Source organism: Malus domestica, chromosome 08 (genome assembly GCF_042453785.1).
Source record: "Malus domestica chromosome 08, GDT2T_hap1".
In the NCBI taxonomy this organism is placed as follows: domain Eukaryota; kingdom Viridiplantae; phylum Streptophyta; class Magnoliopsida; order Rosales; family Rosaceae; genus Malus; species Malus domestica.
Window position 1 is genome coordinate 22618404 of NC_091668.1, and position 25411 is coordinate 22643814.

Genomic DNA, 25411 nt, shown 5'->3' on the forward strand with positions numbered 1-25411 from the left:
AATGTAAAAGAAGAGGGTGGGAGAGATGGTGATAGCGGAAACTAGCAAACGACCACTTGCTTAATGCAAGTGATTTCCGCATTTTTTTCTCCTTCTGCATACCTCTCTTTACTTGTGTCCGTTGATACTCCTTTGGTTTATTCAATTCAAAGGCCTGAAAAAAGGGAAGCGCGCAGAAGGAACAAAAAAAGGGACGAACAGAAGTCATTTCTATTGTTTAATACCCGGCATTAAACGTTTCCCCCAGTTAACAAAGTAGCTCTCGAGCCTCAGAGACAAAATGGTCATGTTCTCAACAGCATAAGAATTCTTATCGTCACCATCTTCGTTAACAAAATAAATGTTTTGTTTGAGAGGCTAATATTCGGAGCAGAAAATGTTATCGAAGTTGTTATGCACAAGTTAGTCCAAAAAACCTAATTGGACATTCAGTTTCTTTCTCGTGCGGAGTATATGAAAAAAGTCCTCCGCCGGAAAGGAAAAAGAAATCTGGCAAGAAATGGACACAGAGCTCCATACCAGAACCGGAAACATCACCCTCTTGCATAGGAACATTAGATCTATCAACAAGAAAAGTGATCTTCATAACAGTTCCATCAAAGCCTGCACGATACATAACACAAAAGAACAATCCACAATCATTCACAACGCCATTATCTTCATTAAAATGATTTATTTTTCAATGAAAAATGGAACATATTGGGGCTTAATCTGCATTGCAAACACATAAAGACTTGAATCTTGAATGCCAAAACAGACTAAAGTCCAAGCCTTTGACACTCAATATGACAACTAAAAATAGAAGAAATTTAACCCAGAAAGATCGGAAATAAGACCAAATTTGTATCCTCTCCCCCATTGATAAAAAAAATAAAGAAAAATAGGAAAGGGAATGAATGAAAAATGGCCTGTACACAAGTGTACTGACCAGGGTATATCCAACATTCATCAAGTTCGTAAAGTTAATTCTACGCACAAATATATTAAAGGCCAAACAAAATGTCGCACAAATATATTCGAGTTCGTAAAGTTAGATAAGATAATTACCTCAACCAAGAATTCTTCTTGTTGCAAGGAGGATGGATATATAACAAGAAAACCATCACTGGGAGCAACAGCACGAATGAACAACTACAAAAAATTGCCTGAGAAATTGGCCTGGCAGGTTGCACACATCAAACCGACAGAACCAGGTTGTGTCCGTTCACAAACCTCATGATGAAACTCATTTCTGCACCAGACACAGGTGTTAATCTCATACCCGCTTGCGATATTTGGCATTGAGGGCAAAGATTCCTTTTCAAGCCAATCTGATGAACTGAAACCTTGTTCCATCTCTCCATCATATGACAACACTTTTGATTCCTTTGTATGTGAGGTTGCTTGCACTGTTGGGAAATTATAATCAAACTGACCCAGTTTCAATCCTTCCAAACCTGACATGTTGTCACGCTTTTCATTTACACTTAAAGCTCCGTTTGCACCCTGTTCATTGAAGCAAAATTTGATATAAAAATAATTCTATTGAAATTACAACATATCAGATTCTTTGCAGCTTTTAGTTGTAAAGAAAAACTGAAATAATTCAATGGAGGAAGGAGATGGACAGACTAGCAAAGGAACTCACTGTATGTTCCAACAACAACAACAACAACAAAGCCTTTTCCCACTAAGTGGGGTCGGCTATATGAATCCTAGAACGCCATTGCGCTCGGTTTTGTATCATGTCCTCCGTTAGATCCAAGTACTCTAAGTCTTTTCTTAGAGTCTCTTCCAAAGTTTTCCTAGGTCTTCCTCTACCCCTTCGGCCCTGAACCTCTGTCCCGTAGTCACATCTTCGAACCGGAGCGTCAGTCGGCCTTCTTTGCACATGTCCAAATCACCGGAGCCGATTTTCTCTCATCTTTCCTACAATTTCGGCTACTCCTACTTTACCTCGGATATCCTCATTCCCAATCTTATCCTTTCTCGTGTGCCCACACATCCCACAAAGCATCCTCATCTCCGCTACACCCATTTTGTGTACGTGTTGATGCTTCACCGCCCAACATTCTGTGCCATACAACATCGCTGGCCTTATTGCCGTCCTATAAAATTTTCCCTTGAGCTTCAGTGGCCTACGACGGTCACACAACACGCCGGATGCACTCTTACCCTTCATCCATCCAGCTCGTATTCTATGGTTGAGATCTCCATCTAATTCTCCGTTCTCTTGCAAGATAGATCCTAGGTAGCGAAAACGGTCGCTTTTTGTGATCTTCGCTAGATTGCTCCGGTCATTAGTGTGGATAAGTATATAAATGGATAGAGATAGGAAAGCAAACACAAGATGTACGTGGTTCACCCAGATTGGCTACGTCCACGGAATAGAAGAGTTCTCATTAATTGTGAAGGGTTTACACAAGTACATGGGTTCAAGCTCTCCTTTAATGAGTACAAGTGAATGATTTAGTACAAATGACATTAGGAAATATTGTGGGAGAATAATCTCGTAATCACGAAACTTCTAAGTATCGGAGTGTGGTGTCGTCTTGACTTGCCTTATCTGTCTCATAGGTAGATGTGGCATCTTCTCTGGAAGTACTCTTCCTCCATCCAGGGGTGATATCTTTAACTGGTGGAGATGCACAAGGTAATGTATCAATTTCACTTGAAGCTTACTTGTAGTTTCAAGCTTGGTCAAGCGCGATACAAACCATGTAGTAGGAGTCCCCCAAGTCGCCGAGCTAGGGGGTCTGCTGAAAGAGGTGACAGACAAGGTAAGCAATCAGAGCTCCGACTGATTGTTCACCTTCTCCCCATCTTGCAGCAGCATGAAGGATAAAGAGAAGAAAAATGAGAAGAGATGATATGAGATACTTTTGCTTTTGAAGAAGTAACTTTCCACAGGCTTATTCTTGAACTGAGCTGGAGGGTTTTCTGGTTTCCTCCAGAGTATAAGGCCGACTGAAGAATTTGAGGGTCAAAACAAGTCCATCAAATCTAGAGTACGTTCCACCCTGCTGATATGGGATACTTTTGCTTTTGACAGAGTAATGGATGTATCGGCACGTGTGCTGTTACGCTTGTCTCCACATGCTTCCTTGTATCCTTCGCACTTGCCCTATCTGTTCCTCAAGCAGATGCGGAAATCTTCCCTGGAAACATAAGATGTTGAAGATGAGTACTCGAGAGCAATGCCAGGTAAGTAATCAGGTAAGGGGTTCCAGGCAGTCAGTTCCTGGCTGGAAGCTTGATTCCAAGTGCTGACTGATTGCTCTCTTTCTCCTTGTCTTGCAGGTAAAAACAAGGCCAAAGGAAAAGACAGGGAAAAAGCATGATATGGGATACTCTTGCTTTTAACCCTGATGATATGAGATATTCTTGCTCTAGTATAGCTTGTTTGCAGAGGTATTATCGGGGGGAAAGAAAGCTGAATATTTCGAAAGGCTTCGTTGGGAGTGCCCTCTTAGATATGATGAAGGGTTGAGCATTTTTGCAGGTCTGCCTGTCCGTTGGGGATGGAGGTCGACATATATAGGAGTCTCCCTAACAACAAGTAGTAATGCTATTCATTTACCCTGCTTGGTCATAGCACGGTAGTGGGAGCTGCCAGTTTCACATGTTTTAACTCTGTCAGAGCACTTTGAAAAAGTGGTCTGTGGTATCTGGCTCTCGAGATTCGGAGAACGATGCCTCTTCGATTTTTGAGAAAGCAATCATGCTGGGGGTCTGGCTCTCGAGATTCGGAGAGTAGTGTCTCTTCGATTTTTGAGGAAGTAATCATGTTGGGAGTCTGGCTCTCGAGATTCGGAGGGCGGTGCCTCTTCGATTTTGGAGCAAGCAATCCTGTTGGGAGTGTTGTCTCGAATGTGAGTAAAGGTTGGGCATGTTTGCTAGTCTACCTTGCCCCGAAGCACAAAGGTTGACACACAGGGACTTTCCAATTATCTAGCAATGGTACTGTTCCTTTACCCTATCTTCGCTTTTGAGAAAGTAGTCATGTTGGGAGTCTGGCTCTCGAGATTCGGAGGACGGTGCCTCTTCGATTTTGGAGCAAGTAATCTTGTTGGGAGTGTTTTCTCGAATGTGAGTAAAGGTTGGGCATGTTTGCTAGTCTACCTTGCCACGAAGCACAGAGGTTGACACACAGGAACTTTCCAATTATCCAGCAATGGTACTGTTCCGTTACCCTTGTGGGTAATAATATGGTAGCTAGACCTTCAAAATTTATGTGTCTAAACTTTGTTAGTGCTGTTTCTTTGCTATTCTTTTACCTTTCTTGGTCAGAGCGATGTAGTGGGAGCTGCAAGCTTCATGTGCTCAACTTTGGCAGAGAACTTTGGCAAAGTTATCTGTGGTACCCATGAGCTATTGTTGCGTGTGGGAAGTGGGTGATTGAACAGTAAGATTCATGTGCTTTCTACTTCACCAGAAGTCTTCGACAGAATGCCCATAATTTCTGCAAAGCTGAGTGTGCGTGTGACAGGTGCTGACAAGGCTAGAATAGTAGGTGCCTCTTCGATTTCTGAGATCGGCCCTCGTGGTCTCTGAGCAGCCCAGCTTTTGAGAAAGCGAGCGCCTCTTCGATTGATTCGGAGAACGATGCCTCATCGATTTTTGAGAAAGCAATCATGCTGGGGGTCTGGCTCTCGAAGATTCGGGGAGCAGTGTCTCTTCGATTTTTGAGAAAGTAATCATGTTGGGAGTCTAGCTCTCGAGATTCGGAGGGCGGTGCCTCTTCAATTTTGGAGCAAGCAATCTTGTTGGGAGTGTTTTCTCGAATGTGAGTAAAGGTTGGGCATGTTTGCTAGTCTACCTTGCCACGAAGCACAGAGGTTGACACACAGGGACTTTCCAATTATCCAGCAATGGTACTGTTCCTTTACCCTCTCTTCGATTTTTAAGAAAGTAGTCATGTTGGGAGTCTGGCTCTCGAGATTCGGAGGACGGTGCCTCTTCGATTTTGGAGCAAGCAATCTTATTGGGAGTGTTTTCTCGAATGTGAGTAAAGGTTGGACATGTTTGCTAGTCTACCTTGCCACGAAGCACAGAGGTTGACACACAGGGACTTTCCAATTATCCAGCAGTGGTACTGTTCCTTTACCCTTGTGGGTAATAATATGGTAGCTAGACCTTCAAAATTTATGGGTCTAAACTTTGTTAGTGCTGTTTCTTTGCTATTCTTTTACCCTTCTTGGTCAGAGCGATGTAGTGGGAGTTTCAAGCTTCACGTGCTCAACTTTGGCAGAGAACTTTGGCAAAGTTATCTGTGGTACCCATGAGCTATTGTTGCGTGTGGGAAGTGGGTGATTGAAAAGTAAGATTCATGTGTTTTCTACTTCCCCAGAAGTCTTCGACAGAATGCCCATAATTTCCGCAAAGCTGAGTGTGCGTGTGACAAGTGCTGACAAGGCTGGAAAAGTAGGTGCCTCTTCGATTTCTGAGATCGGCCCTCGTGGTCTCTGGGGAGCCCAGCTTTTGAGAAAGCGAGCGCCTCGTCGATTTCTGAGATCCGCCTTCGTGGTCTTTGAGCAGCCCAACTTTTGAGAAAGCAAACGCCTCTTCGATTTCTGAGATCAACCCTCGTGATCTCTAAGCAGCCCAGCTTTTGAGAAAGCAAACGCCTCTTCGATTTCTGAGCAGGCGCCTCTTCGATTTCTGAAGCTCCGTCGAGTGCAGATTTTTATAGGGGCTGGCATTAAGTTCCAAAGCACACTTGAATCTCCACTAGTAGAAGCTTCATTCTTGCACTTCTAAGATCTTGATTTGTCCGACCTCTTCTCTCTTCAACACCTTTGAAAATGTCTGGCCCCTCCGACCGTCGTTTTGACTTGAACCTTGTTGAAGAGGCAGCCCCGCCTTCTCCAGACAACATATGGCGCCCATCATTCGTCTCCCCTACTGGTCCTCTTACCGTTGGGGATTCCGTGATGAAGAATGATATGACCGCTGCGGTGGTGGCCAGGAACCTTCTCACTCCCAAAGATAACAGACTACTTTCCAAACGGTCTGATGAGTTAGCTGTTAAGGATTCGCTGGCTCTCACTGTTCAGTGTGCAGGTTCTGTGTCTAATATGGCCCAACGCCTATTTGCTCGAACCCGCCAAGTTGAATCATTGGCGGCTGAAGTGATGAGTCTCAAACAGGAGATTAGAGGGCTCAAACATGAGAATAAACAGTTGCACCGGCTCGCACATGACTATGCTACAAACATGAAGAGGAAGCTTGACCAGATGAAGGAAACTGATGGTCAGGTTTTACTTGATCATCAGAGATTTGTGGGTTTGTTCCAAAGGCATTTATTGCCTTCGTCTTCTGGGGCTGTACCACGTAATGAAGCTCCGAATGATCAACCTCTGATGCCTCCTCCTTCTAGGGTTCTGTCCAGTACTGAGGCTCCAAATGATCCCCCTCCGGTGCCTTCTCTTTCTGGGGCTCTACCGACTGCTGAGACTTCTCCTAAGCAACCTTTGTGAAGGCTCCCTCTTGTGTGTTTATTTTGACTCATGTATATGTACATATTTGTAGCTTATCGGGGATATCAATAAATAAGCTTTCCTTCATTTCAACGTATTGTGTTAAATACACCAAAGCCTTCTTCGCTAAGTTCTTTGAATTTTCTTTTGTTGAAGCTTGTATGTTGAAGCTTTCTGAGTAGAGCATGTAGGTTGGGGTAGTGTTCCCTTAATTTCCCGAGTGAGGAAAACTTCTCGGTTGGAGACTTGGAAAATCCAAGTCACTGAGTGGGATCGGCTATATGAATCTTAGAACGCCATTGTGCTCGATCCTGAGTCATGTCCTTCGTTAGATCCAAGTACTCTAAGTCTTTTCTTAGAGTCTCTTCCAAAGTTTTCCTAGGTCTTCCTCTACCCCTTCGGCCCTGAACCTCTGTCCCATAGTCACATCTTCTAATCGGAGCGTCAGTAGGCCTTCTTTGCACATGTCCAAACCACCGTAACCGATTTTCTCTCATCTTTCCTTCAATTTCGGCTACTCCTACTTTACCCCGGATATCCTCATTCCTAATCTTATCCTTTCTCGTGTGCCCACACATCCAACGAAGCATCCTCATCTCCGCTACACCCATTTTGTGTACGTGTTGATGTTTCACCGCCCAACATTCTGTGCCATACAGCATCGCCGGCCTTATTGCCGTCCTATAAAATTTTCCCTTGAGCTTCAGTGGCATACGGCGGTCACACAATACGCCGGATGCACTCTTCCACTTCATCCATCCAGCTTGTATTCTGTGGTTGAGATCTCCATCTAATTCTCCGTTCTTTTGCAAGATAGATCCTAGGTAACGAAAACGGTCGCTCTTTGGTATTTCTTGATCTCCGATCCTCACCCCTAACTCGTTTTGGCCTCCATTTGCACTGAACTTGCACTCCATATATTCTGTCTTTGATCGGCTTAGGCGAAGACCTTTAGATTCCAACACTTCTCTCCAAAGGTTAAGCTTTGCATTTACCCCTTCCTGAGTTTCATCTATCAACACTATATCGTCTGCGAAAAGCATACACCAAGGAATATCATCTTGAATATGTCCTGTTAACTCATCCATTACCAACGCAAAAAGGTAAGGACTTAAGGATGAGCCTTGATGTAATCCAAATAAGTAAAAAATTGTGCTCTAAGATTAAAACAAGTGAATCGTGCAGGTAAAACAAACGTTGAAAGGTATATTGCAGTCTCAAATAAATGCGTACATCAGTCCCTAATATATATATTCTCTATATACAGCATACCTTGTCAGACAACAGACCAATGTTCGGATAGTGGCCAGATGATTGCATGAGTTCAAATGGTGTATCAACCAGTCCACTCTGCTGAACATTTTGCCCATCACTTCTCCACATAAATTCAGCCATGACACCCCCAGAAGGTTGGGAATGATTTAGGGGCTCATTGTTCCTGGACTTTTCAGCACTCTCAGTGTTAGGCTGCTCCCACATTATGCTGCCATAAACCCTGTTTATATTATGTTCTATCCCAGGGATTTGTTCTTCACCATTTGGATGTATTGAACCATCAACAGAACCTCTAATGAGCTTATCATCCAATACTGAGCTACTGAAAATGCCAGTTAATTTATTTCCAGTGAAAAATGTTTGACTGTTCCCTGGATGAACAAGGGAAGGTCCTCCAGAACTCCTTTCATGCGGAGTCTTTGTCAAAGAATTGGCAACTGATCCAGCAGAACTGTTGCTAAAAGAAAGCATTACCTCCTTATTCCAAGACCTTTTAGAATCCTCATGTTTTGATTCTTCCATTGAGCTTGAGTATGTGCTATTCACATTGCATGCATAGCCAGAGGGGTTAATCATACCGGTTCCAGAAGAACCCCTGCCCTGTTTAACAAATGGAACAGACACATTGCTTTGAAAACTCTTTTCCTGCCAGAGTTCCTCCACCATGCAACTAGGATTCTTTACATTACTTAATGCGATACAACTTTGTCCATCCAAACCTGGGACGCTTGAACAGCTCCCAGTACTTATAACATGCTCATTGATTTCCGTTGCACCCGCATTCGGCATAGCATGGTCGCTGCTTAAACTGATTGCCTTGTCGTCATTCCCAGATAGATCAATATTATCAAACTTGGGCCCATAAGATGTGCAGAGTGACTCACTATTGAAATCATCCCTGACATCACATGTTTTCTCAACAGTAGTACTACATAAACCTCTTTCAGAGCCTCTGTTCTGCAGAGACTGTATGATAGTTGAAGGAAGAAGCGAGCAGGCTTCAGAAGTACTTTGCTGCACGACATTAGTACAAACATTACGGGGTCCAATGCAATTCTCACTAATACCAGATATCAACCTGCCATTCCCACGATCATCCACATCATCAAACTTTGTACTTTCTTCTGTGCTAGTTAATTGGTTGTTATCAATATTCTCAGACCTCCGTTCTTTTCGCGTACCATTTAAAGCAGTATCAGTGTCTACTTTGGGCAAATCAACTGAACTCACAGAAGCCTTAAAACCATCATTTATTCCACCATGAAAGCAGTCCAAAATATTTGTTTCACCAAAGCTGAGACCAGGACCAGTAGGCTCATCCACCAACTTATCATTTGTCATAATAACTGCACTACCCTGCTCAGAAAATCCCAAATCCTTACCAATTTTATTATTCTTCAAAGCTTGATCCTCACAAGACAATGAATTAGATTCACTATTGTTCGATCCAAAACAATTTGTGATATCATTATTCACTTTACCACAAGGAAAACCAGCACTCGATTCATATTTGGCTACTGCATCAGAAGATGCTTCCCTGTCTATTTGACCCGACTCATGAAACTTCAAAGATGTCTGCAGAATACCAGTCTTTATCGGGTCAACTTTCTTAGGCATGCCCATTTCTTCTCCTGCGTGAAATTCCTGTAAATTTTCTGTATGAAAGAAGTTTTCTTGTTTCTCATGACCAGGTGATACTGAAGTAACAGGCATTAGCGAGCGGCTAGCAAGCTCATTAGCTTTGCTCTCATCTTCAAAGGTAAGATTTGTATCCTGTTGCATACCCTGAATAAATAACATGAATGAAGAAAAAAGAATGATAGAAAAGAACAAAAAAATGCAGAGTGACTTACATCTCCAGAAACCATTTTATTAGAAAGCCGAATACTGCCACCTGTATGACCAGGAATTGACTTGTTTCCAACTCCAAAATAAGAGATCAAGTACGAATTAACTTCCTTGCATGACACAAACTGCTGCCCATTAGGGCTGAATAATACCAAGTTAGGGAAACTAGTATAAGAGCCAGGCAACCATCTAACTTAAAAATGCAAGATCAAAAATTAATAGTAGCTATCCCGAATAGTTGATATTTTTTGCTATGAATTAATGAAACAATATACAACACATCTCCTGAGAAAAAAAAATATAGAAAATTTGAATAACCTCCCACTCCCTTCTCCCAAAAAAATGACAAATAAAAAATGGGTATCAAATGCACCAACTTCCGGAAATCAGTTTACTCTTTGAAGTTATGTCCAAGGATTAAAATTTCACTAATATTTCCAATATATCAGCCGAAATTTCGAAAAAATCAAGTAACCGACAATCAAAGGGGGCGTCAAGGTATATATCATATATGTACGGACTTTCCACAAAAATTCAGTGGTTTTGGTTGGATATCTATTCTTCGGTTGAATATCTCCCAAATTTCAGAGGTTTTGATGGAAATATTAGTTGAATTTTGGAGGAATTTCAAAACCCAAATTGCCCAGAGGCAAGGAAGCGGAGACGGTGTGGGGCAAGTTGAAGGCAGTCCAGAGGAGGATGAAGAAGAAAAAAAAAATAAAAAATTAAAACCCTGGACGAAACAAAGTCGTTTTGTTTTAAAAGGTAGAACAATTGCCAGTATCAAAATGGAAATGTATTGAAAATTGAATCATTATGGCTGGAATCAATTTCCAATGGTTGTTCAATCATTAAATTAGCAAACCCGATCCAAATTAATAGAAACAAATTCAAATAGCTTTTTTGTTTAGTTTGAACAAATTTAAATCACTTGGAAATATTAGAATATTTATATGTAATGTAGAGGATGCATTTTGAAGAGTTTATGTACTAGTATTTTTATAGGCGGGAGCTGATTTTCACACCTTTTATAGCTTTTCCCACACCCTCTTTGTTCCAGGCCATTGAATTGAATAAATCAAACGAAAACAACGGACATGATTAGCTAGGGGTGTGTAGGAAGCTATAAAAGGTGTGTGTTTATCATTTCCCCTAGCATATGTTGTTTTAATTATTGTGCTTTATTTTGTAGTTAGATTTTATTTTACTCTTTCCTAAACCGGAATTTCCTTCTTTAGGAGGATTTTTATGGCAAGGTTTTCACGAGGCTGCTTTGTACTTTATCTTTGTAACCATCATTTTATATGTTAAGTGAACATATTATTAGTTTGTTTTGGAGTTTGTAGAGGCTCACATATAATTTAAATTTTTATAGCTACTCTTTTTTCATTTTATTCTTTTTACCACTGTTTCTATCTGCATCGATATACCTTTCCATATATCTCTCTATTTGGGCTACAAAATCGAAACTCAAATCCTTGGTTACATGCACCCTAAAATTAGCAAGAAAAAGCAAAGATAAACCTATAATAGATCAACATTATTTCTTTACAATGTTAATGCAAATGAATTCTAATTTGTATGACCCAAAACTTTGTATTAGCAATGTGCACCGAAATAACATTTAAATTTCATAAACTTAAACTCAAGCAGTTTCATTGACAATGAGAGAACTACCTTATGTATCGTTTACAAAAGAGTCGAACTAGGCCTCCATTCCTCTTGAGAGATAGCAAAATCTTCCAATGCATCGGCAACACGTCACCAAGCTCACCCGCAGGCACAATCTTCCTCTTCTTCCTAGCGCTCGACCACTGCCCCTCCAACCCTCCCAGAAACCCTAACAACTGCGCCTGCGTCTCCATCGCCTCCGTCCTCCTTCTCAACTCCTCCCCAAACAAACCGTCCGCATTCTCCACCGCAGCCAAGTCCACAACAACTCCATTTCCGTTCACCATCACCATCTCACCCTCCTCCACCTTCACTTTCCCTTCCTTGACCGTCACTTTCTTCTCACGCTTAGCCACCGAAACCACTCTGTTCTCATCTTTCCGCGGCCGGCCTCGCTTCCGGCTGCCCTCACTGCTCTGAACAACAATCCCGGGCGGCGTATTGTCACCACCACGCATCTTCATCGAAACATCAGCGTTGACGCTCCGGTAAGATATAATGGCATTATGATCCTTACGCGGGCGGCCTCTCTTCCTCTTCTTACTGATATCGACGGAGAGTCCAGCCGGGAAGTTTTCCACGAATGGGCCGGGCGTGGCGTCGTATTGGGCGAGGTGGACGGGGACAGGGACGAGTACGTCGTCGTTTTCGTTTGGGGCTTTTTCTGAGGGAAAAAGCTGTTTCAAGAGAGCGATAATCTGGAGGGTTTCGGAGTCTCGGGGGTGGAAATGGGGAATCGTTTTCTGCGATTTGGGGTTTGGGATTGGGAATTGGGAGTTACGAGGAGCGAGGCGGAGTCGGGAGTAGGTCTGCTTGCGGCTGCCGGCGGATTCATTGAAGACGGAACGGTCGATTTTGGGGATCAACACGTCATCGTCGAAGCGGCGGGTGGGGTGGGATTGGGAGGAGGAGGAGGAGATGAGGGAGAGAGAGTAGAGGTCTGATTGAGAGAGGAGGCCGAGGTCAATGAGAGGGAGTGATTCAAGGTGGAGGTGGTTAGGGTTAGGGTTGTGGTGGTCGTCGGCGGGCGGGAAGGCCATGGCATTGAACTGTGAGCGGAAGAAAAAGAGAGTTGGGCGGAGAAGAGAAACGAAAAAGTAGACGAGGGTAGATGTTAAACGACGAGGCGTTTCGGCATCCGACTTTTGATTGACTGGCGCGCAGTGTGGTTTGACTTCTATGGGAACCCGACTTCGTACCGACACGTGTGTCAGTAGCGTTTGTGTACACATCAACTTTCCATGAAACATGCTCACAGTTATTTGATGAATAATGTTAGTGAGATTAAAATTTTAAATTAAATGATGTGCTACTGTTTGGATCTGATTTTACATCATCGGTCCGTGCAATTAAGGAAGTTGAGTGAGCATAGCTCCCGATCATCGGGTGGAAAACTGAAGATAATTTTGTTAAAAAAATAATATTATGGTTTTTATCATAATAATTATTCTTTTAATATGAATTATCTTGGAGTATTCTTAAACAGGATAAATAGGATGTGAATTATATCCCTAAGCAAGCGGTACAGTTCAATTTGAGTTGGGGTGTGTGTGGACATGTGGATTGAATATTCTGCAAGCTGATATTGAAGAAAGGGGATAAGGATGCGTGCATGGATGGGGGTGATGAGATAAGAAGCCTAGGTAGGCTAGGCCTTTGGTCATGATGTGATAATTCCATTAAAGGTGATGAGATATGAGGCTTAGGTAGGCTAGGTCTTTGGTCATGATGTGATAATCTTGAATATGTTTTTATTTAGTTATTGAAAATTATGGATAGCCATCAGGAACATAGGCTTTAGCCTATGTCAGTTTTTCATTCCACCAGTTAGAGTTGCAATTGGACTCTACTATCTGGCTGTGCCAAGCAGAAGACAGAATGCTATAAATACAAGAAGATTGCGACGGAGAGATGACCTCCAACTCAACACACAAACTACCATGCGCAAACCCTCGCTCTACGTGAAACCTCTCAAACATCTTGAGATTTTTATTTTCTTTTTCGCCAAAATATCTTCAGTTTGGATAAACATCACTGTGAAGGCAACCGGCAAACATCTTCAGTTTGGATAAACAACACTGTTGCCGTAGAATCAGCCGACTGCGGAGCACCTTCAATTTGGATAAACAGCACTGCGTCGAGGCCGACTGGTTATCTATCCAAGTCTTGGTCGAGAAGGATTTTCGAATCCTTATTGGCAGAGGTCATCTCATTAGCCTTTTCGGCGAAGTGAGGTGTTACAAGTTACTACATTTGGCACATTAAAAGTCGAATTTGATATTGAACTTTGTAGAACTAGCAGCCTTGTCTTCAGGCTCTAGAACTCGAAGGCTGAGACGTGTTCCTTCCTCAGCCGCAGTCGTAAGATCAAGAAGTCAGCAGTGCACCCAACGTAACATCAACACATTTTACTCCTCAGTCGAGCTCGGCTGACGAGTTGGCACACGCCCGCATATAACCGAATGACATAGTTAGCTCATTAGTTACTCGATCTGCGCGCCACGTAGGCTTGTTAGTTTTTAGGGTTAACATTTTGGCACGCCCAGTGGGATGATAAGCTCATATTTATATATATTTTACATAAAATTCACTTGTCTTTTCTTAGTTAGTTCCTTATATTTTTGAGCTATTTACTATGTTTTTGTGTTTTGTGTGATTTATCAAGCAAAGAAAAGAAAAGTAGCACAAGTGAATTATTAAGTAACAAATTCGTCAAAACTGCCTGTGCAGATTATCTGACTTTGGAAGCATGTTACAAACAGCTCAGAATGAATTAGAGAATGAGCCTTATATGCGTGGAAAGCTACGGATGTCTATTTTCTGGAGCAATTTACGGATTGTTAATCTCATTTTTCTAGAAGAAGTTATGGGAATTGTAACACTGAAAGGTCAGAAAAGGGCTAAGCAGATTTGGCTAATAAAAAGAGAAAGGCAACACATGGGCAAAGGAAATACACACACATAGGCAGAAAATGGGTGGATTGTTGGCTGAAATAATGAAGAACATGTGTCTGCAAATGCAAAGGAAAAACACACACACATGGGCAAAGGAAACACACACACATGAGTAGGAATTGTGTGTGTTTTGTGGTTGAAATGATGAAGCATGTGTGTGTAAATGTAAAGGAAAACATGGCAGAAAATGTGTGTGTTTGGTGGTTGAAATGATGAAGCATGTGTGTGTAAATGTAAAGGGGAAACATGACAACACACACCCACACAAGCTGCACATGCAAAGGAAATGGAGTGGTCCTCTCTCAAGCCTATAAATACCACCTCCTATATTCATCAACAAAACAGATTTTCTCCTTGCTTTGGCCGAAACTTCCCACCACCATTCTCTCTAATTTCAGCCAAAAACCACCCCTAGCCACACCACCCATCAATCCTAAACCTTTCCATACCATTCCCCATCCATTCTACACCATAAAAACCACCCAAAACCGTCCAAAACCTCTAGTGCCGCTGCTTGCAAGGAAGGAAAGAGAAGGAACATCTTGTGCCGTGCCTATGCCCAAGCCTTGGGAGTGTTGGAGCGTTTCTAGGTGTTTTCTATCTTTGATTTCAATGTTTAAATTAAGTTATCTTTGTGTAATTGCGAGTATGAGGAACTAAACCCCCCCTTGGCTAGGGGGGGATTCAAAACCATGTTTATGCTTGCTATATGATTTGATTACTTCCAATTGCGTTTCATGAATTGTGAATTTAATTTACTTATCTCTATGAATTAAAACTAATTTGTGTATGTTAGTTGAGAGTGCACGCTTAATTTTCATGCATAAGTTTGATGCTAGGATATAAGGAAGTTTCACCTAATCGTTATGAACTTATATTCATAAGTAGTAAAGGTTGTTGATCACAATCGTGTTAAGTAAATTCTTGGCATAAGTTTCATGCAATTCATAGTAACGAGTGCCTCGTCAATGCTTATGTTTTTCATAGAACTTCATGATTCTTGCGTGTATCTCTATTATGCAATTCATGTAGGGAACTGTAGGGAATGTTTTGGGTTGTCGTATGCAATCATCCAACCTAATAACTTGTGAAAAAACTGAGGGTTAATTAGTGCAATTCACGGTTAATTTGGGGCGTTGAGTATTCATGGTTTGTCGAAGAGCAATTGGAAATCATTTTGTATGCAAGTATAACATGTGTAGAGAAGAACCCCTTAGCTAGCTTCTCATCCATTCAATTTGATCAATCTCGTTTTAAAACCTATTTTGTTTTACAAAGTTCTTGTTTTGTTTTCAAATTCGTCTAAAATCAATCCCCCTTTATTTTGTTGAGTCATATTAGTTAGAAATCAATTTATTTTGTGTTTTTAAGTGTCTTGAGTCAAGTTATAACATATTTTCGTTCAAATTCTTCCTTAGTGTTCAAAACTGCCCAGATTGTGTTTTTAAGGCAGTTTTGAGTGTTTAGGTGCTGTTTTGAGTCTTTTGGTTTGTTTTAGTGTTTTAAAGTATAGTTTTGCATTCTTTGAGTCTAGTTTAGTGTTTTAAACTTTGTTTTTACGTTTTCAAGTCAGTTTCCAAGTGATTTAGCAATCCCTCCTAATCCCCGGCCTAGAACGATCCCTACTTACATACTTTACTACAATTGATAAAAGAGGGTTTAATTTGTGTGCTTATATATTTCGCATCATGGGACTCAGTGCTAAAACTACGAAGTTTATATGATACATCAAGATCTTAGAGGGTGATATTTGGCACCTATTAAAGGAAAATGTCAAGGAGCAAACAAAACTCCTTAAGGAGTACTGTAGAGTTCTTAAAAAAGGGCTAGAGGCCAGGGGCAATTTTTCACTTCGGCCACAATCAAAATTCGGCATCAGAACATTATCGAGACGGCCGAAAAACTTAGGCCACTTGTTGTTTCGGTCGAGACTGAAAGTATGGTAGGCCTAGAAGAAAAAATTCAAGTCTCTGAGCCACAAATTGACTTAGAAAATGATTTGTCAGAAAAGTGCTCCAATGGCGAACAAGGCCGAGACATTGGCCTAGCCCAAGAAACCACGCCAATTGATATGATTATTGGAAATAAGGCCGATATAGAGAAGTTCCATTCGGCCAAGTTATTTGAGTTAGAAGCCGACATTAACAACGTAATTATGCCTGGGGGCATAATAGTTGTCTAACATATTCGGCGGCCGATAAAAAATCTTTCGTCAAGCCAAACATATTTGGAGATATTATTCTATTCGGCCTTGCAAAAACTCAAAGTGAAAGTTTTGATATAAAAAGACTTCGGCTTGGAATAAAACATCGTTGGCCTCCTCCACTTTATAGTATGGCCACTTTTGTTTTCTTTTGCTAAAAAAAATTATTATTTTCTTAACCATTCGGCTGCTCAACCAATGCTTAAGAAAATAAAGGGGGCATAGGTGGTACATTTCGAAGGTTTCAACGATTAAAATTATTTTAATCTCGTCGAGAATGAGTGAGTTTAAATAGCTGCTTGGTGAGATTGTTGCTCAGTGCAAAAATCTCTAACCTACAATCCAAATTAAATGGTGATATTCAGCAATCACGCGGCAGTACAGCTACTACTGGATTAATTTCGTGCAATTAATGAATGCATGAGATAAAGGTGAATTTGTGGGATGGTGATATGATGTGATTAAGACAAAAAAAAAGGTAGTAGGCTTCAACCTATGGACATGTTTGGCGTGAGAAATCATGATTTGCTTCCAAGTTATGTCAGGATACCATTGGCAATGTCTTAATACCATCTTTTTATACAGCATGTTGTTCGATGAGTTTATGACCTTGGTTATATATATATATATATATATATATATATATAATGTTGAGGAGTGGATGGTTGAATGACATGCCAAACTTGGCCGAGTGTGATTATTTCAGAAAAATGATTGCAACTCTTTGATGGATGACAGGCGGAGCTGCCAGGAGTGGTTTGTCTCAGCTCAACCCTTATTTTTTCTTGACCTAGGCGGTCGAGAGCTACAACAAAAAAAAAAGAATGAATAAATTATTTTCTTAAAGCCTTTCAGGCCGATGTATGAGAAAATAAGGGGGCAACATTGATAGTCGATGGCTCAAGTTTGTTTGCTGTGTTGCTGAGATATCCGGCCTAATATATATATATATATATATATATATATCGCCCTGATTTTGGGTCGACCTTCATTTTTTACTGCCAAAGTCAAGGAAATTAGGGGCCGATTTGACTGCCGAGAACAAGGAAATAGGGGGCCAAGACAAATTTTTGGGCCAAAAATCGAGAGTAGGTCGACTAGTCGAGAAAAGTGGATTGAAAAAAAAACTTTAATTAAAAAAATATATATGTTTGTACCATACTTGACCAATCCCGAAACTACTGAGCACCGGTTAACGTTATACCGTCAAGGACCTAGAAGAGTTTCCCTCCAACCAAGAGGCTAATCACAGCGCGACACATGTCGATATCAGAAGCCAATCATAGCGCGACACGTGTCAACATCAAAAGCCAATCACAACACGACACGTGTCAATGTCAAAATGAAACTAGAAACTCTCTTCTATAAATAGAGATCATTCTCTCACAATATTTCCGAATGTCATTTGTACTAAATCATTCACTAGTACTCACTAAAGGAGAGCTTGAACTTATGTACTTGTGTAAACCCTTCACAATTAATGAGAACTCCTCTTCTCCATAGACGTAGCCAATCTGGTTGAACCACGTACATCTTGTGTTTGCTTTCCTATCCCTATCCATTTACATACTTATCCACACTAGTGACCGGAGCAATCTAGCGAAGGTCACAAACTTAACATTTTCTGTTGTACCAAAGTCCTTACTGATTTTGTGCATCAACATTTGGTGCTGTCTGTGGGAACGACACTTATTCCCACTCTCTTCAGCTTTGTCAAGCTGGTTTCCACCATTCGTACACTTTCTTTTGACCAGACATCCCTCTCCAACTTGGGGAGCGAAGGAAGCCACAACACACAGAATGACACCCTTATTGTACCTAGTGCGATGCAACGAAAGAATGAAGGAAAAAAGGTTGCTCTTCAAGCTAAAGTCGATGAGCTAGAAGCTCAAAACAACAAGATAGCAATGAAGAATGAGGTCCTCCACGAGCAGTATGAGAAGCTCTTTGAGACACTCCATGAAACTATGCGTACTCAAACATTCGAGCTTGTTGCCCCTGTGGACATTAACCATCATCTGGGTGCCCTCCAACACGGAGGGTCACCTTCCTTCGACATGGGTATCCCTGATGAGGAGTGAGCTAATCATCAAAACATTAATCAACATGAGACTTCTCTCAACCCAGCTGTTTCGACCCGAAGCAGGAGAAGTGGAGGAAGACGCCTCATTGCAGAAGGGTTGAAAGGCTCGAAAGCCGTTTATCGTGACTACCGAGACTTCCTAAAGCAACGTCGAGAGAATCCCCTCCATATATGCTCGAAGATCAATGACCCAAGGGTTTCTGAAAGACTCGGTCCCCTCCCATGACCTAGGCCAATTGCCAATCTAGGGAAGGAGTGACATGTCCTAGAGGAACATGAATGTACAGGGGACTCTGAGGTATTTTGATAGACTCGCCCTAGAAGTAAGTACGGCGAGTCCAAGGAAAAATCACACGCACTTGCTCAAACTTTCCTACTTCCAAGAGGTGATGGAGACTTACGAAAGAAAATCCCAGTGGTACATGACTCCACTCAAGACCCCCTTGTCCTACAGCTCCTTGAGGAAGTAAACAAGTTGAAGGTTGAACGTCAGGCCGAGATACCTGACTGAAACCAACCCAGGCCTGGCCCTCTCACAAGGAGGATCCTCGACACCCCTCTTCAAACGAAGACAAAACGAAAGCTTGGTTTACAACTCTATATTGGAAAGAATGACCCAATTGAACACCTTAACCTTTTTAAGTCTACCATGGCATATCGGATGCACACCGACGAAGAGCGATGTCTTTTCTTCCCCTCCACCCTCTCTGGCGGAGCTCTAAACTGGTATTGCCGTCTTCCACCTGAGACAGTAGACTCATTTGAGGAACTGAGGAAACTGTTTATCTCTCAACACATCTTTTAGACCGATCGCTTACATTCTGCAGATGACTTGTACACTATTCGCCAGAAGCCGGACGAGTCACTACGAGAGTATGCTGGCCGTTTCAGCCATGAGTATTCTCGCTGCGTTGAGGCAGATGACAAGACCGCCTTCAAGGCCTTCACGATAGGCTTACGTGATTGTTTCTTCAAGTACATGATCAATGCCAACACTTGGAAGACTTACTTTGAGGTGATGGCACAAGCTTACAACCATGCCTCTGCCGAGGCAATGACATATCAAGGGAAACCCCTCACAACCACCCTTTATCAGCAAGTAGGGAGTGGAAGCCATATCCAACCAAATGAGAAGACTTTGACCTTCCAAACGGCAGCGGTGCATCCCTCTACCTTACTTAATACTTTGCCAAGTCAACAGACATATCAATCTCAGGGCAAAAGGAAATATTTCCATCCTCACCAGTCTCATTTTAGTAAAAGGAATAAGGGACACTACCGCGATAACCAAGGGTATTGCCATGATAATTCCCGATCCCAGGCAGTCAACACAGTGGGTCAAGCACGTGTCAGGACAGCCCCTACCCCGAGGTATGAGGCATACACACCTTTGAATGCCACATGCGTGGCCATTTACCCCAGCATAGCACACTTGATATCGAAGCCAAAGCCGAGGCACCCAGATTACAAGCCCACGAAGAACACGGGCACGTTTTGCTGCTACCACGAGCATAACGGCCATGACAGCGAGAAATGTATCACCCTTCGTGATCATATTGAAGCTTTGGCACATGAAGGAAACATTTATCAATTCCTCCTTCACCCTCCAAAGGGTAACCATAACCAACGCTAGGTAAATGTGATATATTCCATAGGTGGTGGCACACCCATATCTAAATCTTCCAACAGGGCCATGAAAAATAGTGAACGAGCTTTAAGGTCTGGCCACCAAGTGTTTCACGTGGAAGACATCACGGGAGGTAAGTATCAAAAGCCTAACTGGGATCCAATATGTTTCTACCCTGAGAAAGAAAGAGGTATCATCTACCCTTAATGTAGCTGAACACTTGCTCAACCGCGGATCCTGGTAGACATCTTTGAAGCACGACGAATCCTGGTAGACATGGGGGCTTCGGTCAATATCATGTTTGTTGAAGCTTTCAGGGCACTTAATGTAACTGAACACTTGCTCAACCGCTCGATTTCCCCTCTGATAAGCTTCTCCGGTGATATCATGCAACCTTTGGGGAGCATACACTTACCTTTCACCATTGGTACAGGCCCTTACACAGCTACCATTACCACTAACTTCCTGGTGGTTGATTGCCCAATGACATACAATGTCATCTTCGGACGCACAGGTATCAATGATCTCAAGGCCATGGTATCCACACATATGTTGTTGATGAAATTTCCAACCCCCTATGGTAATGGTTACATCAGAGGAGATCAACTTAATGCACGATCATGTTACAACACTTCGGTCAAGCAACATCACCTGCATGTGCCCAAGGAAACCCTTTCTATACATGACCAAGTCATAAAGACCAGCCTAGACATAGCCAACTTGGATATTCACGGTGGCAACAGTCAACCCGACGATCCTCGAGATGACTTTTTCACCCAGCAAGCATAACCCGCTAAAGAGATGGAAAAGGTCTCTATCTCAAAAGATTATCCGGATCGCATGGTGAAGATTGGTACCACCTTGTCACCACCCATTCGGTTGGCATTGATCTCTTTTTTGCAAGAAAACAATGAGGTCTTCGTCTGGTCATACGAGGACATGCCATACATCTCTCCTTATATAATCTGTCATCGCTTAAGTATTGACCCCAAGACCAAGCCAGTGAGACAAAAGTGAAGATCTTATGACGCTGAACGGTACGAGGCAATAAAGGCAGAAGTTGAAAAACTCAAAGGCATAGGCTTCGTCCGCGAAGTCAATTATCCAACGTGGGTAGCAAATGTTGTTCTTGTTAAGAAGAATCCGACTAAGGAAAGTCTCCTGCTTCAAAAGGTCTTGTGGAGAATGTGTATTGATTACACCAACCTAAATAAAGGATGCCCGAATGATAGCTTTCCTCTTCCTCTCATAGACAGACTTATAGACTCTACGGCAGGGTGTGAACTTCTAAGCTTCATAGATGCTTACTTAGGATACAACCAAATCCTCATGAACCCTCCGGACCAAGAATACACAGCCTTCATTACTGACAGGGGACTATATTGCTATAAAGTCATGCCCTTCGGCCTAAAGAATGTAGGAGCGACTTATCAGAGACTGGTCAATTCAATGTTCGCCGAACAGATTAGGAAGAGCATGGAAGTTTATGTTGATGATATGCTAGTCAAAAGCAAACATTCTGACCAACACATCACCAACCTATCTGAAACTTTCATCATTCTGAAGAGGTATCGAATAAGGTTGAACCCCAACAAATGTGCCTTCGGCGTAGGCTCTGACAAATTCTTAGGCTTCATGATAAGCCAAACGAGGCATTGAGGCTAATCTCGAGAAGATCAAAGCAATCCTCGACATGAAGGAACCGGTAACTTCAAAAGACATCCAGAGCCTTACTGGCAAGGTGGCAGCCTTAACTAGGTTCATCTCTAAGGCCACCGACTTATGTGCTTCTTTCTTCAAAGCACTTAAGGGAAGTAAGAAGTACATTACATGGACTGATGAATGTGCTGAGGCATTCAAGAACCTCAAAGACTACATGAGTAAAGCCCCTTTGCTCTCCAAACCTGAGGTTGGTGACACTCTCATTATCTATCTGTCTGTATTGGCTTCAACAGTAAGTTCCGTTCTCATTCGAAAGGATGGTAATGTCGAACGGCCTGTCTACTACGCTAGCAAGGCCTTACAAGATGTGGAGACACGATACTCCAACATTGAGAAATTGGCTCTAGCATTGGTCATGTCTGCTCGAAAACTTCGCTCTTACTTCCAAGCACACTCCATCATTGTGTTTACCAATCATCCTCTTCGACAAATACTTCAAAGTCCTGACACTTCCGGGCGAATGATCAAATGGGCGATAACATTAGGTGAATTTGACATCTCCTTGAGCGACAAACAGTCATGCAGATGCTTTGGCTCGCCTCGCCTCACCAATGGAAGACAAGATTGGGAGAAAAATTCAGGTCGAATTGTTTGCAGCACCAAACACCATGGCTGCGGAAATGTGCAACTTACAACAAGGAGATAGTTGGATTACCCCGATTTATAGATTCCTTGCTCATGGCACCCTTCCAAATGACAAAGTCCAAGCTAAGCAGATTCGATACAAGGCTACCCGTTACTTTATCATTAATGACCAACTCTACAAGCGGGGTTTTAACCTACCATACCTAAGATGCCTTACGCCCGCAGAGGCGGAAACTGTCATTCGGGAAATACATGAAGGAGTCTGCGAAGATCATGCTGGATCTCGATTCCTAGCACACAAGGCTTTTCGCCAAGGATATTACTGGCCAACACTCCACCAAGATGCCATCAGAATATTTCGTTCATGTGATAAGTGTCAATGCTACGCAATTATTCCTCACTTCCCTCCTGAGCCGCTCATTCCTATGATCAGCCATTGGCCCTTCGCTCAATGGGGACTTGATTTGATCAGCCCAATGCTTGTAGGGAAGGGCAATGTCCACTATGCAATCGTTGCAGTTGACTACTTCATAAAGTGGGCCGAAGTAAAACCCTTGTCAACCATTACTGAGGTAAAAAATAGAAGACTTCATATGGAAGAACATCATTTGCAGATTCGGCATTCCTAATGCAATAGTCACTGACAACGGGCGACAGTTCGACAACAATAAGTTCAGTATGTTCTGCTCTAAGTTCAACATCAACTTATGTTTTGCCTCCCTAGCTCATCCCCAGTCTAATGGACAAGTTGAAGCCATCAACAAAATAATCAAGCGAACTTTGAAAACCAGTTTGGACAAGACTAAAGGTTGTTGGCCAGAATTTGTACCCCAAGTTCTTTGGTCATACCGCACTTCATATCAAACATCAACAGGAGAAACTCCATTCTCACTTGCCTTTGGTACAGAGGCAATTGTCCTAGTTGAGCTTGAGCAAGCAACGTTCCGAGTCCAGAACTAAGTGCAAAGTGAAAATGACAAACAACTTACCCTCAACTTAGATCTAATCGAGGAACACAGAAACCAGGCTCACTTAAGGAATGTCGCCTACAAGCAACGCATCTCTAACTACTATGACTTCAGGGTCAAACCTCGTTCTTTCAAAGTGGGGAACTGGGTATTAAAGAAAAGATTACTCTGTGATAGAGTCCCGAGTGAATGAACACTTAGTCCAAACTGGGATGGACCGTTTGAAGTTGTTGGCATTAGTCGCCCTGGCTCCTACAAGCTTAGAAGCTCCGATGGCAAGACCCTTGGCCATCCATGGAACACTGATCACTTGAAGTACTATTACAAGTAAACTCACATTGTACAAGTGTTAAGCTTCAGCCGTTCGGCATCCTATGTAACGAAGACTATTTGGCATGAATTTAATAAAGAGGTGATTTAGACAACTCGGACCTAATCCTCTTACATTCCTAGCAATGAAACACTTGGGTTCAAGCTTCAACATGAATGCTTCCAACATTAAACAAAGTCTAAGTATATGTCAACAAGACTATACAAATAAACGAACAGCTTCACAGTATATTCGTTCAATCATACATTCCAACACATTCATACATAAGCCAACTGTGTTTTGAAAGGGTTCAACATACTTTGTGTCATTCGACACTTGCTACAATATGCCTAGACACCTTGCCCTTATTCTCATCAACCAGGTGATGAAATGTATAACCCGTATTCTCCTTCATGCTACCAACTAGGTGATGAAATGTACAACCCGTACTCTAATATCATTTGGCAACTTGCCATTCATGCCACCAATCAGGTGATGATATGTACAACCCGTACTCTCTTTCATGCCACCAACCAGTGATGAAATATACAACCCGTATTCTAATATCATTTGGCAACTTGCCACTTATGCCACCAACCAGGTGATGAAATGTACAACCCGTACTCTTCTTCATGCCACCAACCAGGTGATGAAATGTACAACCCGTACTTTAATATCATTTGGCAACTTGCCATTCATGCCACCAACTAGGTGAAGAAGGAACTCATCCTCGTGCCACCAACCAGGTGATGAAATGTGATGAAAGGTGATGAAGGAACTCACCTTTGTACCACCAACCAAGTGATGAAAGCAACTCACCATTCATTACACCTACCAGAAGACGAGTGGTACAACTTGTACATATGAACTCCTAGCATTCACAAATAATCGAAAACCATCAAGTTTGACAACTCAACAAAGGGATCACTTATGCCTAATAAGAGTTATAGTCACCAACAAAGTCTTATTGCAAGCCAAGAACAACTTCAGTGCATGGCATACGAAGATCAAGCTATTTAGCCTTCTTGCATCTGCTTCAAACATTTCCCCTCTGTAACAATGCAAACACTACAACTCGTAGAAAGCTTCACACACTTTTAATCAAGACAGTGTGAAGCAAAACCAATTTTTGGTGCCAACAACAGCTTCATCAAAGGAGGGTAACCACAATTCTTAAAAAGTTCACACACTTTTGATCAAGACAGTGTGAAGCAAAACCAATTTATGGTGCCAACAAATGCTTCATCAAAGGAGTTCAACCACAATTCTCAAAAGCTTCACACACTCTTGATCAAGACAGTGTGAAGCAAAACCAATTTATGGTGCCAACAAAAGCTTCATCAATGGAAGACAACTACAATTCTTAAACCTTCGAAGCAAATTCAAGACTGTTCGAAGCAAATTCAATTTATATGGTTCATCCAAACCTTCGACTACTACAAGGTGTGGCTTACATCACAATCTCTTGCTCAACAGTGTGGAAGCAAAATTTGTATATGTTGTCTCTCCTACATTTTCAAATTTCTAGTTTTCCAAAAAAAAAAAAAAAAAGGGAAATTCAACGAAGTTTCATCAATGGAGGACAACTACAAATTCTCAAAAGCTTCACACTATCTTGATCAAGATAGTGTGAAGCAAAATCAATTCATGGTACCCAACAAAAGCTTCAACTCCAAAGCTTCACTTACAAAGCTTCAACTCCAAAG

General features: G+C 42.0%; 1 protein-coding gene across 1 annotated transcript; it reads right to left on the reverse strand.

The window, feature by feature from the left end:
• Positions 1-287: 287 nt before the first annotated feature.
• LOC103417549 (uncharacterized) lies at positions 288-12381 on the reverse strand. Its single transcript, XM_029107164.2, has 5 exons — positions 11259-12381; positions 9587-9722; positions 7731-9506; positions 1048-1485; positions 288-603 (listed from the first exon to the last, which is right to left on the reverse strand). The coding sequence occupies exons 1-4, from the start codon at positions 12290-12292 to the stop codon at positions 1132-1134; spliced, it is 3300 nt and encodes a 1099-aa protein (XP_028962997.1). The 5' UTR covers positions 12293-12381; the 3' UTR covers positions 288-603; positions 1048-1131.
• Between the last annotated feature and the right edge of the window lie 13030 nt (positions 12382-25411).

What these genes read in the sequence shown, in the direction of transcription:
- LOC103417549 (XM_029107164.2), bottom strand. Translation starts at nt 12,292, where the DNA reads ATGGCCTTCCCGCCCGCCGACGACCACCACAACCCTAACCCTAACCAC. An exon ending in TTTTGTAAACGATACATAAG is followed by an intron (nt 9,723 to 11,258) that starts GTAGTTCTCTCA and finishes GGTATTATTCAG; the next exon opens with CCCTAATGGGCAGCAGTTTG. An exon ending in TTGGTCTGTTGTCTGACAAG is followed by an intron (nt 1,486 to 7,730) that starts GTATGCTGTATA and finishes TTCAATGAACAG; the next exon opens with GGTGCAAACGGAGCTTTAAG.